At 40.9% G+C, this 12,725-nt stretch overlaps 1 protein-coding gene across 1 annotated transcript in view; it reads right to left on the bottom strand.

Annotated features, from left to right (window-relative positions):
- Positions 1-8,420, bottom strand: part of GNAT2 (G protein subunit alpha transducin 2) — a 140,342-nt gene extending 131,922 nt beyond the window's left edge. The window contains exon 1 of the mRNA XM_082245285.1: positions 8,101-8,420. Coding sequence (XP_082101411.1) covers positions 8,101-8,218 — 118 coding nt within the window. The 5' untranslated portion in view covers positions 8,219-8,420. The remainder of the gene's footprint in view (positions 1-8,100) is intronic.
- Between the last annotated feature and the right edge of the window lie 4,305 nt (positions 8,421-12,725).

Below are 12,725 nucleotides of genomic sequence, written 5' to 3'. Positions count from 1 at the left end.
TTTTCCGTGCTGATTCCAGAAAATGACTGACTTAAAAAAGGTGAAGGGTGTGGGACAAAAGATCGAGAAGGCTATTTGACTGGACCTACCATCCACTTGTTTTGGAAAAGTTTGAGAAAATCTTCCAAAATATTGTAACATACAGAGCTAAGTTTCTCCTGTTACATTGCTATAAAAAAAAAATAGCCTAATGAATCCGTCACCAAATATACCCACCCAAAATATAAGACAACATGCGGTGTGTGCTGTGATGCAGCTATGTACAGTGAACAATGAGCAGGGCGACCATTGGTTCTATTTTTTCTTCTTCCTATGATTGAGACGCAACGTGGAGCGCAAGGTAGTTGGTGGTCTTCAGTCATGTCCGGTTTCCTTGTTGTATATAATGCGTGCTTGAGGGGTGCCAACACACCTCTGATTACATCTAATTGATGATGAAACGCGTAAAGCGCAAAGCCACGACGCAAACGCCACGGCCACCTTTCTAAACCCATCTATATGCCTGAATTGATCTGTTTACATGTGAGTGTATTAAGGTCTTTTATTCAATAAACTGTTTCAGAACTACTACACTATCTGAGTTCCTTTACTCTTGAGGTTGGCCTGTTCACTCATTTGGGTCTGTCTGCCTGGCACTGGAGAAGTGGCCTATACATATTAGCCTGACCATCCGATCTCGATGCGGCTGAGAACTTACACAGTTGAGAAACCATGAGCTACAGATCTATTTGATCACTCTATAACTTGAGGGTCAATTTCCTCTGGTAAGCAGGTTTTTCCTCTAGACACAGTGGTGAAGCGGGCTTTCAGCAGTCACGGCATCTGGTGTGGAGATTATCTCTGTTTCTCCTATATAAACCTTCCTTGATTGGACTAAGTTTTTATTTCGGCACTGACCCCCTTTTGTCTTACTTTGCAAAGAATACCCAATCACTCGCAAGGAAATATTAAAAAAATAAAAAAAATAAATAGCATTTTTGCTTGCACATAATTGAATGGTGGATTTATGTGATAGACCAACACAAAGTGGCACATAATTGTAAAGTGGAAGGAAAATGATAAATGGTTTTCAACATTTTTTTTACAAATAAATATCTAAAAAGCGTGGCATGCATTTGTATTCAGCCCACTCTACTCCGATACCCCTAACTGAAATCTAGTGGAACCAACAGACGTCGCCTGATTAGTAAATAGAGTCCATCTGTGTGTAATTTAATCTCTGTATAAATACAGCTGTTCTGTGAAGCCCACAGAGGTTTGTTAGAGAACCTTCGTGAACAAACAGTATCATTAAGGCCAAGGAACACACCCGACAGGTCATGGATAAAGTTGTGGAGAAGTTTAAAGCAGGTTTAGGTTATAAAAAAATATCCCAAACTTTGAACATCTCACGGAGCACTGTTCAATCCATCATCCGAAAATGGAAAGAGTATGGCACAACTGCAAACCAACCAAGACATGGCCGTCCACCTAAATTGACAGGTGGGCAAGCAGAAGATTGAGCAGAGAAGCAGCCTAGAGGCCCATGGTAACTCTAGAGGAGCTGCAGAGATAAACAGCTCAGGTGGGAGAATCTGTCCACAGGACAACTATTAGTCATGCACTCCACAAATCTGGCTTTTATGGAAGAGTGGCAAGAAGAAAGCCATTGTTGAAAGATAGCCATAAGAAGTCCCGTTTTCAGTTTGCGAGAAGCCATGTGGGAGATACAGCTACCATGTGGAAGAAGGTGCTCTGGTCAGATGAGACCAAAATTGAAAGTTTTGGCCCAAAAGCAAAATGCTATGTCTGGCATAAAACTAAAGCTGGATACACACTATCCAACTTTTGTGGTTATATTTCCTTCAGATTTACCTTTTCTATGTAGTGCAAGGGCCTGCCAGATTGCATACAAATTGAAAGTGTTTAGGTTTGACCTCATATTATATGGTTTTGGTAAGTCTAAAGGAAAAAGACTTCAGAAAATCTTATAGTGTGTATGGCCCATAACACTGCACATCACCCTGGACACACCATCCCCACTGTAAAACATGGTGGTGTCAGCATCATGTTGTGGGGATGCTTTTCTTCAGCAGGGACAGGGAAGCTGGTCAGAGTTGATAGGAAGTTGGATGGAGCCAAATATAGGGCAATCTTAGAAGAAAACATGTTAGAGTCTGAAAAAGACTTGAGACTGTGGTGAAGGTTCACCTTCCAGCAGGACAATGACCCTAAGCATACAACCAGAGCTACAATGGAATGGTTTAGATCAAAGCATATTCATGTTCTAGAATGGCCCAGGCAAAGTCCAGACCTAAATCCAATTGACAATCTATGGTAAATTTTGAAAACTGCTGTACAAAGATGTTCTCCATCTAATTTGACAGAGCTTGGGCTATTTTGCAAAGAAGAATGGGCAAAAATTTCACTCTCTAGATGTGCAAAGAGACATACCCAAAAAGACTTGCAGCTGTAATTGCAGTGAAATGTGGTTCTACAAAGTTTTGACTGGGGGGGAGGGGGGGGGGTGAATACAAATGCGTGCCATATTTATTTGTAAAACATTTTGAATTTTTGCTGGAGAATCAAGCTTCAATGGAGTAACTTAACATTCTCCCCAACAACACTGTGTTAACACTGTAAAGCTGTATTCCTCCAATTAGGGTTGCAACTTTTGTCTTGCCCACACAATTGTAAGGCATTCTTGATGGTGGAGTAAGCTATCTCCCTGCTGATCCACCTGATGCATTACCACGCCTAAGCTATAGGCAGAAGCATTGGTTTGCATCTAAGAATCAACAGATTTTGGTAGAACAGGAGCACTGGCCAGTGTCCAAGACTCCAGGTTGGGCTGGTTCTTCTTGGTAAGTCATTCAAGGGTTTGGCCAAAGTACTATAGTTGCACACAAATTTCCTTTATAGCCAGCTGTCTTCAAGAAATATATAAACTGCTTCTTGGTTTGAAGGATAGGACAGGTACTGGTCCCAAGTACTGGACTTCTGTTATGCTTATCTGACAGTTTCTGGGTTTGATTATCAGATTAACAGCTGGCAGTTTATTTAGGACCTGTGACATATCTGTGTTAGTTATTCAAGGAAAATGACACATTTGACAAACCACAGTACAGCTTAAAGCGGAGTTCCACCCAAAATTGGAACTTCCGTTTTAGGTAGTAATAACCCCCTGACATGCCACATTTGGCATGTCATTTTTTTGGGGGGGGGGGGAGCGGCTCCCACTTCCACTCGGAGCGCCCCGGCGCCCTGAACGGAAGTTCTCCTCTCCCCCTCCCTCCCTGCAATCTTCTGGGACAGGTCAGAGGTCCCAGAAGATTGCCAGCCAATCAAGACGCGCAACGCAACTCGCGCATGCGCAGTGTGTACCCGGCTGTGTAGCCGCAAACTGTCATAGCCGGGTGCCCACACCAGTGATGCCGGCGCCGCCGAGACCAGAGGGAAGAGGATCGAGGCTTCGGGTGGCCGCATCGCTGGACCGTGGGACAGGAGAGTGAAAAGGCTGGAACTCTGCTTTAAGGCGCATTTGACAAAAAGCAGAGATATCATAAACCTCCCCTAGTTGGTGTGGGTCTGTACAGGTCTTCTAATGAGGCCCAGTTGTGAATGGCCATGTTGCTAACAGTTGGATCGTAGCTTACAGAATACATATCTGTCAGACTGTGAGTAGTCACCTATACTGAACTACAGTTGAACTGCACAGAGATAAGTTTCATACAACCTACATAATTATTATTACATAGTTCCCCTCATAAAAAGCGGGTATTCTAATGTATAAGAAGATACCAATCAGTTTGATGGCAAATACATCTATATTACAAGGTCCAGAAGGGTAATAAGTCGAATAAGACCTCCTACGAAAAAGATGAATTCAATCTATATTGCAAGACAATTTTATGGTACAGTTTATAGAAGCGTCAACTAGAAATGATGCTCTGCTGGACCTGTTAACTTTAAAACATACAGTGCGTATTATAAATGTTCATATGAAAGAAAATCTGGGTAGCAGTGACCATAACATGATTTAATTTAGGTTGTAAACAGCAAGCTCATACTGCAAAGATAAAAACATTTAACTTAAAGTAGAACTAAACTTTTTTTTCTTTTTGGATAGAGTAAGGGAGGGTTATAACCCGTCAGGTTTTTTGTTTTTTTTTGGCCATTTATGTCCCATTGGGGAGATTTCCCTTCACTTCCTGTCCCATAGCCAAACAGGAAGTGAGAGAAAATCTCTGCAAATTAAGGAATTCCGTGGGGACCCCCAGGTCACCAGAACTAGCATCATCAATGGAAGATTTCCCCTCTATTACTTTTCTGTCTCTTTGAAGTGTAAGGCAAAAAGTAACACATTCAAAACATTTCTGCATTAAGTGCACATATTCTTGGTTTATCTCCTTAAAGTGGTTGTAGAGTCAGGTTTTTTAACCTAATGCATACTAAGAAAAAAAAACCTGTTTGCAGCAGCCACTCTCCAACACCCCCTTGTACTCCTTGTACTTACCTGAGACCCATCTTCCTCCAGCGATGTCCACAAGTTTCTCGGCCGTACAGGACTCTCCTCCTGATTGGCTGAGACACAGCAGTGGCATCATTGGCTTCCACTGCTGTCAATCAAAGTCAGTTAGCCAATCAGGAGAGAAAGGAGGTGGGGCAGAAACAGTGCTCCATGTCTGAATGGACACAGGGAGCTGTGACTCAGCTTGGTTGCCCCCATAGCAAGCTGCTTGCTGTGGGAGTACTCGACAGGAGGGAGGGCCCAAGAAGAGGAAGATCTGGGCTGCCCTGTGCAAAACCACTGCACAGAAGAGGTAAGTATACCATGTTCGTTATTTTAAAAGGAAAAAAAAATGAGACATTACAATCACTTTAAGAACACTTCCATAAATCCAGTGTGCTTCTAAATTTAAAGCTAGCTGACAACAGTGCATTTTCTCCGCATCCAAAGCAGCAGTGCAACTTAACCTGCTGGACTAGACTATAGGATTCAGTTTATTCACACCACAAACTGTCCACTAACTGTATACATTACTTTCTTTCCTGGCATAGAAATATTGATGAATTGACTTCTAAGAGCCTAACAACCTAGAGTGTAGAGAAAGGGCGATTGGGGGATGTAGTTCTGGAGTAAATGATGTCTTACTGAATGTGTTTAGTAGAAACTGAGCTCCAAGTAGCTGCCTCTGAAAGGTAAAAAAAAAAGCAGAGACAGCAGTGCCTGAGATCTCACACTGCAGAAGTACAGGAGAGCCTAGGCAACCCGCACATATCAGGAAGTGCACTGTCATTTTCAGGAGAAATTCCAGACAAAAAATACATTTTGTAGGGTACTGTGAAGGCACAATTAACACATCTAGATGTTCCCAATAACATAAACTTTAGTTTTCATTTATAAAAGCACTAATTCTGTTTCTCCTAAAATGATCCCATTATAAGAACATTGCTTTGCTTTAATGTGTTACTTTTGGCTATCATTACAGATTTTAATTTCATTGATATTTTGACGAAAATCATGAGATTTCAGAAAAATTTCATAATTTTGACTAAATATAGTCAATAGGAAAGGTGAAATTAAGATGGTTGGTAATGGTGCAATGATCTTTAAATGGCTCCTGAGGATTACAGTAGCTTCTTTCAACTATTCTGGACCTCTTCTGCAAAAATAGCAGCCCGTCAATAGTGTTATTATATTTGTTTTTTTTTCTTAAAAAAAAAATGAAAAAAAAAATGAAAAAAATAAATAAAGTGATAGTGCATAAATAATGATTAAATATACAAAAGAGGGAAAAAAACACAGATGCAAAGAACGCAATGGGGTTGATATACTAAAGACAAATAGACTTTCCCAATGCAGTTGCACTAATTTTCCCCAGAGCTAATGAGTGCAGTGAAGCTTCACTTTGTAAAGAATACCCAATCGAGCGCAAAAAAAAACAAAACATTTTTGCTTGCACATGGTTGAATGATGGAAATCAGCACCATATTCACTAAGCTCTGGCAAAAAACAAGTGTAACTTCACTTGTATAGTGCACAGTCTATTGCTGCAAACAAACATTTTTGTCTGCTAAAACCAATACTAAACGAATGCCTCGTACACACGTTCAGATAATCGTACGAAAACAATCACTTTCGACTTGATCACACTATAATCTGATCGTTAGTACACAGCTTACGACAGCCGATCACGATAGTTCGTCAAACAAAATCTGAAGGGACAAAACACGAAAACTTCTGTCGTACGATAGCCTAGCGAAAGACAATCGTTTAATAAGTACAGTGTGCGTCCGCTAAAAATGGATCGACAGGACCGCGCATGATCAGAAACCCTAAAATAGCATGGAAAAAGCCTGGCTGCCATTGTTTTTGTTTTTTACCATCTGATATGTAGCTAAGCAACCAGGAAGCTTTTCCAGAATTGTACAAAAAAAATCCTACGTTTATGTGCATTGTTGAATTTGATATTAGTATCATGCAACAAAATGCAAATGATAAGTCTTACGATTATCTGAACGTGTGTACGAGGCATAAGGCTCTAACGAGCAGGGCCCTCTAAATCCTCCTGTATTGAATTGTATTGTAACTGTATTGTCTTCCCTCGTATTGTAAAGCGCTGCGACAACTGTCGGCGCTATATAAATCCTGTATAATAATAATAATAATAATCAGGCCATCCTTATCAGCAGCACTGGAAGTTTTCAAGGTAGGATGCACAGATCTACTCATTTCAGTAAGTGTGATACGCAGAATTGTTTTGTGCACTCACTAAAGTTCTTAGGAGAGCACAAGTTGAACCATTCTCCTAAATAAAATACACTGACATTCTACCATAAAAAGATATGTTATACTGATATTTATTTACAGTGATATCCCCCAGACTTAGATTTGACTAATAGTTGTTTTATAATACATAGCTGTATGTACTGTTAGTGGACGCATTATCCTACTATATTACCTCCTTTTAAATTTAATTTTGTTGTTTGAGCTACTGGGAGATTTATATGAAGGAGTTAATGTCCTCTAATATGCTCTTGTGCTGCTACTTACTAGCATTACTCATTTTCTAATTGCCCTCAGCAAGCATCATGCTAATGACTGTCAGATTTGGTTTGTGCTATAGCATGAGATTAGAAGCATTCATAGTTTAGTCCACAGTGAAAGCATACATCATAAATCATGATCAGCATTGGGTAAACTACTTATAATTTTGATTTGCTAATTTTCCAGAATACAAATGAAATAATTAAATGTAAGTATACTTACATGCATATCCTTAGGACCCCTGTGACCAGTTGCATTGTCTTACTGCATGCATGTTAGTGTAGCGTATTTTCCACATTAATGTGAAGGCCATTCATTTTGAATGGGCTGCCAACACAGCAAAACCGACAAAAACTGTCTCCACATCATTTCTGTAATGCTGCACCATGCATGCACTTGTGGTGTGCTGCAACGCACTTCACAAAGTGTACTACATTAATGCACATTATCATGAATTACAAAAATACATAGGTACACCTTACGTATAATTAAAAAAAAATACAAATTACAATAACATCTTTTTTCTGACTTTGAAAGTCCATAAACATGAATATAGTATTTTATATAGCCTTTCATCATCAAAACATTATTAAATTAATAAATAACAGAATTAATAAGACAGAAAATGTTGTGGTATTACTTAGTGTTCCCCAATGAGAATAAAAACGCACCTGCTCCGAATATGTTTCCTTATACCTTACCAAGTAGCCCAAATCATTCCAGAATATGTACGACTGCTTCTGAACTGAGGTTTAACATATGTATTGCATTTGTTTAACCTATATGTACTACTGACCTATTTTATATTAGTTTGTATACTAAGAGCCGGTCTCTAGGCCAATCACTGGAGCAATACTATTAAATAGCTCTCTAATGAGGTTTCTGCATAACCACTTATATTCCACAGCCCTGAAATACAGACTTTATCTGCTTTGACAGATCTATTTGCACTATATATAGATCTGTTTGCTGTAAAATATTGACCTTTTTGGTGTCTCCATCATTATCATCATCTTCTGTCTTTCCAATACTCTCACACAAGCACGCTCTCATAAACATCTGTTTCTCACCGAGTAGTAAAAGTTTCACCGTCTTGGCATCCTTGGCAGCATCTTCCTGCAATTTTTTCTCAAGCTCCTTTGATCTCTTTGCTAGCTCTTTGTCTTCTGCACTTGCACCACTTCCCATCTCTGTGTCTCCACCTTCTGTATCAAGCGCCCCAGTTTCCTCCAGCTCTATGCTATGGGTGTCTGTTCTTCCTTGTCTTCCACTTTGTTAGAAATGTACTAAAGTTTTTGTTTTTTTCGGGTATTTGATGATCCGGCTCCCTTGTGCTGTGTTTTCTTTAATTTTATTACCCTTCTGAAAAAAATGTGCTATATTAAGTTTCCATGTAATAAAATTCAGATCTACAGTACTGCTATAATTTCTTCCCTTGTTAGACTTGTTGGATGGACCCGCTTTTCTCTATGTACAAAATATTTCAGCGTTCACCTTCTGTTCCTCTTCAAGCTTTCTTTTTATGGACATAGCCCTGTGCCATTCCTGGAAGATTTCTTTTCACTTGCTGTAGGTTTTTCAGTATCCCTCTTGCTCCTTTCTCTGCTCTCTTTTAGATAAGGTTCCTGGGATGAAAGGTTTCCAATTATCACTTGACTTGAGAAATCTCATTAGAGGTCTTGAGGCTTAGTGCTTAAGGGAGGGGTTGCTGATGTGTCTGGATTGAAAGTTTGATGCGGAATCCATTCAACTCTGCTCTTTCAAATCTATGTTCTTCTATACAAACTTAGCATTTGGGGCAAAAAATAATATCTAAATGCTGTATGAATTAATCAAACACCACAGTAATTGGGCTTCACCAGTAATTATCTATTTTAATAGATGTACCGATGCACCATTCTATGCTATTTTAAGTCAATCCTGGTATTCTCAGGATAAGTGTTATGTCATGTGCTATATTAAGTATCGTGAGCTTATGAGCCGTAATCCACATTCTTTTTTTGAATACTATAACCTGTTTCCAATCATTTTTCTCCCATATGGACTGGAAACGTCTTCTAGTAACAGCCTTATGAACCCCTAAAACATGCATTGCACCCTGTGATAATATGATAGTTGCTGTTCTATCTCCTAGGACATGTTAATTCAGTGTGACAGGTACCAACTGCTTTTAATCCTACAGCTTTGCTGCCAGGATCTCCTGACACAGGAATCAGACATCTGTACTAAGCTCTTTAAAGTGGAGGATTTTAGAGCTAATCCTGCAAGGCTGTCCTTCTCTTTTTTTGGCTTCTGCACAATGATTGGCAAATACTGTATCTTCCCACCACTACACACTGGCTCTGACTAGTTATTTTGCTAAAGGCAGATCACCTTCAGGCCTCAAACAAGGTTTACTCGTGTGGTTATATTATTATTTTTTGTCTTAAATGCCTTTTACAAATCAGTTATGACTGCATAATCAGAAGCAGGACTTTACGATATTTTAGGAAAGAATTACACTAATCATTGAAACTATACTTTCTTATGCAAGTAATACATAACTTGAGATTTAGCCAATTTCTGCAGAATCAGCCGAAAATTCAAGCTGTGGCTCTGTCTGCAACACTCAAATCAACTAAAATTGATTGAAAAATCAAAGGAGCCGGGTAGAAAATTGTCAGTCGAACAGTGACTCCATCCAATCAGATGCAGTCACTATTAAGGTAGTCTTTGGGGGGGGGGGGGGGGGTTTAAACTGATCAACTGATGGTAAAAAGGTCCATTTGTGATATCTGAAATACACATTTAAAATAGTTGTAAAGGCAAAAGTTTTTTTTTACCTTAACCTCTTGCTGACTTCATACAGGTGACTCATACAGGCAGAATCATGCACAATCGGATGCTTCTTCCGGGTCCGAGCGCACCCACCCAGAGACCTGAGCTGTTATTGGCTGCAGGATCAGTTTGTCAGTGGGTCCTGGCCAATGATTTTGCCCGAGATCCTGCTGATCACCTGCAGCTAATGACAGATCGGCCTGTGTTTGTATTGGTAAACACTGTTAGTCAATCTAACTAGACAAGGATGAGAAGAGACAACATTACTGTGAGTAAGAGCAGCACACTTTGCACCCACACACTTTAGTTAGGTACATTTAACCCTTTGATCGCCCTCTTGAACCCTTTAATCACCCCTGTTACCCAGCCAGTGTCAGTGTCCAGCATTTTTTTTCGTAATCACTGTATTACTGTCACTAGCGATATTAGATAGCGTCAGAGTTCGTTAGCATCCCTCCCAGCCAGGGTCAGCTAGCGTTAGATTGCCTGCACACTATCACACTCACATTATAGGACACTGATCATTGCCATTGCAAGTACAGTGTCTATATTGATCACAAACAGAACTATACTAGTATCCTCCTTTGTAAAGTGTCTCTAAAAATGCAGTATTAGCAGGATCAGTCCCATTCGCTGCCAGCAATTGCATTTAGACCCTCTGCTCCCCCCCCCCCCCCCAACAAGTGCAGTGTCAGAAGATCACTGTCACCTCTGATACACTGTAAACAAAAGCGCAGCGTTAGCAGGATCAGGCCTGATCTCTGGTAGTACCATCAGCTAGCATGTTTTTTCCCATGAGTCGCACTAGGTACCTGTAAATGTAGTGCTTACAATGTCCAAAGAAAGGTACACTAGTAAAGAGGTCTACAGGATTCTGAGTATGACAGATGAGAATAAAGGGAGTCCTCTCTGTTAGAATCAGTTTCAGAATACGAATCTGTATGTAGCACCCTCTTAGGTAGGTGCTAGAGAGAAAGTATAGTTTTTGAATCCTGTCTGCTTACCAGAGGAATTGCAGGTAAATCTATATTGTTTGCATGCAGTTGTTCGCATGTAATGCGCAAGGAACTTGGGGTTCTGTGAGGCCTATGCCACTAGGGTCCCAGATCTGTCCCCACCTCTCACCTAGTCTGGGCTCGGGCACAGAACGATGCCTACTCCAACCTGATCAAGAAAGTGGAGACCATGTACGCTCCACCTGGGAGAGGAGACAGGCAAAAAACTTCCCAGGTTCTCATGCTTTCAACGCCTTGTTCAAAGGAAAGTGACCATGGAATACGGATACGATTATCCATATGCTTCCTGGGAGATAATGGAGGAAATCGAGAGCAAGAGAGGGGCATGGTGTAAAGAGGTCGTTTGGGACTTCCTATATGTCCCCAAGCCTCAGTTGTGGGACACCTTCCTGTCAATCAAGGCAAATTGGAATCTGGGGCTATCCATCTACATTGACCGAGGGGAGGTCCACTGCCCAGATGGAAAAGGCCAAGCCTGGGCCATTAGTATTCGAGATCCGGAAGGCAAGATCGTTTTCATCCTGACCATTACTACTGAGGTGTGCCGAGTTCTTGTTCCTGTTGGAAAGTTGAGTTACAAAGGGGCTGGTGTGTCTGAAGAGTACCTTTGACACTTAAGTTGCTGTTAGGGCTGAAGGCCCTGTTCACAAATCCCCTTCCCTTCTATCCTTGCAAAAGAAGATGGGGATCAGCAAAACTGCTACAGTTTCTTCATTTGAGAGAAGAACTTTTGCCACAAAGAGCTTCTCTTCTTAACGCCAGGGGCTGCTACCTGGAGGGGGCAAACCCCCTAGTTTACAGAGACATCCTATTAAAGGACCCTTTGTGAAGATCTTCCTGGCCTTGGGCCACTATTGCTGCTAAAAGGAGTGTTGAGAAAGGACACTTTGCGAAGATACTTTGTTTAAAGGGACAGGATAACTAAGTACAGAAAAAGGATACTTTCCGAAGATACTTTGTTTAAAGGACACTTTGCAAAGATCCTTTGAGCCAGTGGGCCAGAGTAATGCTGAAGGAAACTTTGTGTGAGTTGCTACCTTGTGAAAGAAGGGTAGCGGCTCCTTGCCTCTTCAGAGAGAGGGATTCCAGAGTAAAGGATCCCTTGAAGAGTTCTTACAGGGACTCACAAGTAAGGCAAGCTTTGCTCAGGCTCCAGCAAGAATAGCTTGCCACCGGGAGAAGATGTGTTGCCTCTGTGTTACAGAAGGAAAGGACACTGTGAACACCAGTCAGGTGGACTCCCCATTTCTTCATCCTAACTTGTGGGTCTGACTAGAATAGGAAAGAGCCATTGCCCTGGAATCTGAGAGGGACTGTGCCTATTGCTAGTCAAAAATGGTTCCCAGATGGAATCTGTGATAATGTGTTAATTACTTAGATTGGCAGGAGTTTTTCTGGTTTGTCTATTACAGGTGCACAACAGAGCGATGAGTCAAGTGTGCCCTTAGGGGGCCGGCAGTGTTGGAGATATCTACGGGAATGTTAGCGTCAGAGATTTTGTGGGTGAGAAGGTCACCTCTATGAAGATATGTAGGATGTTTAAATTTCTATGTACTTACCCTTTCCTTTGCAGGCTTGCTGAGGACCTTGTGGCCATGGAAAGGCCACCCACTGTCTACATTTCTACATATGAAAAATTGCTATTTATAGTTTAGTCAGTTAGGATGTTTTACCTTCACCTGTCAGAGAGATTTTTATTTGGCAGGGGGTGCATTGGTTCAAATGCATCCGGTACCTTCCTATGTGTAAATATTGTACAGTAGAGATATATACTTTTTCACTTAATTTATTGTATTCACTGGCCACATATGGGGTATGCCCCATGGCCCTGTACATATGTTATTTTCCTTTTCCCCCTTTTC

This window comes from Pelophylax lessonae (genome assembly GCF_965119305.1).
Source record: "Pelophylax lessonae genome assembly, chromosome: 2".
In the NCBI taxonomy this organism is placed as follows: Eukaryota; Metazoa; Chordata; class Amphibia; order Anura; family Ranidae; genus Pelophylax; species Pelophylax lessonae.
The sequence above is the reverse complement of the archived record's forward strand: the minus strand, read 5'-3'. Positions and strand labels throughout refer to the sequence as shown.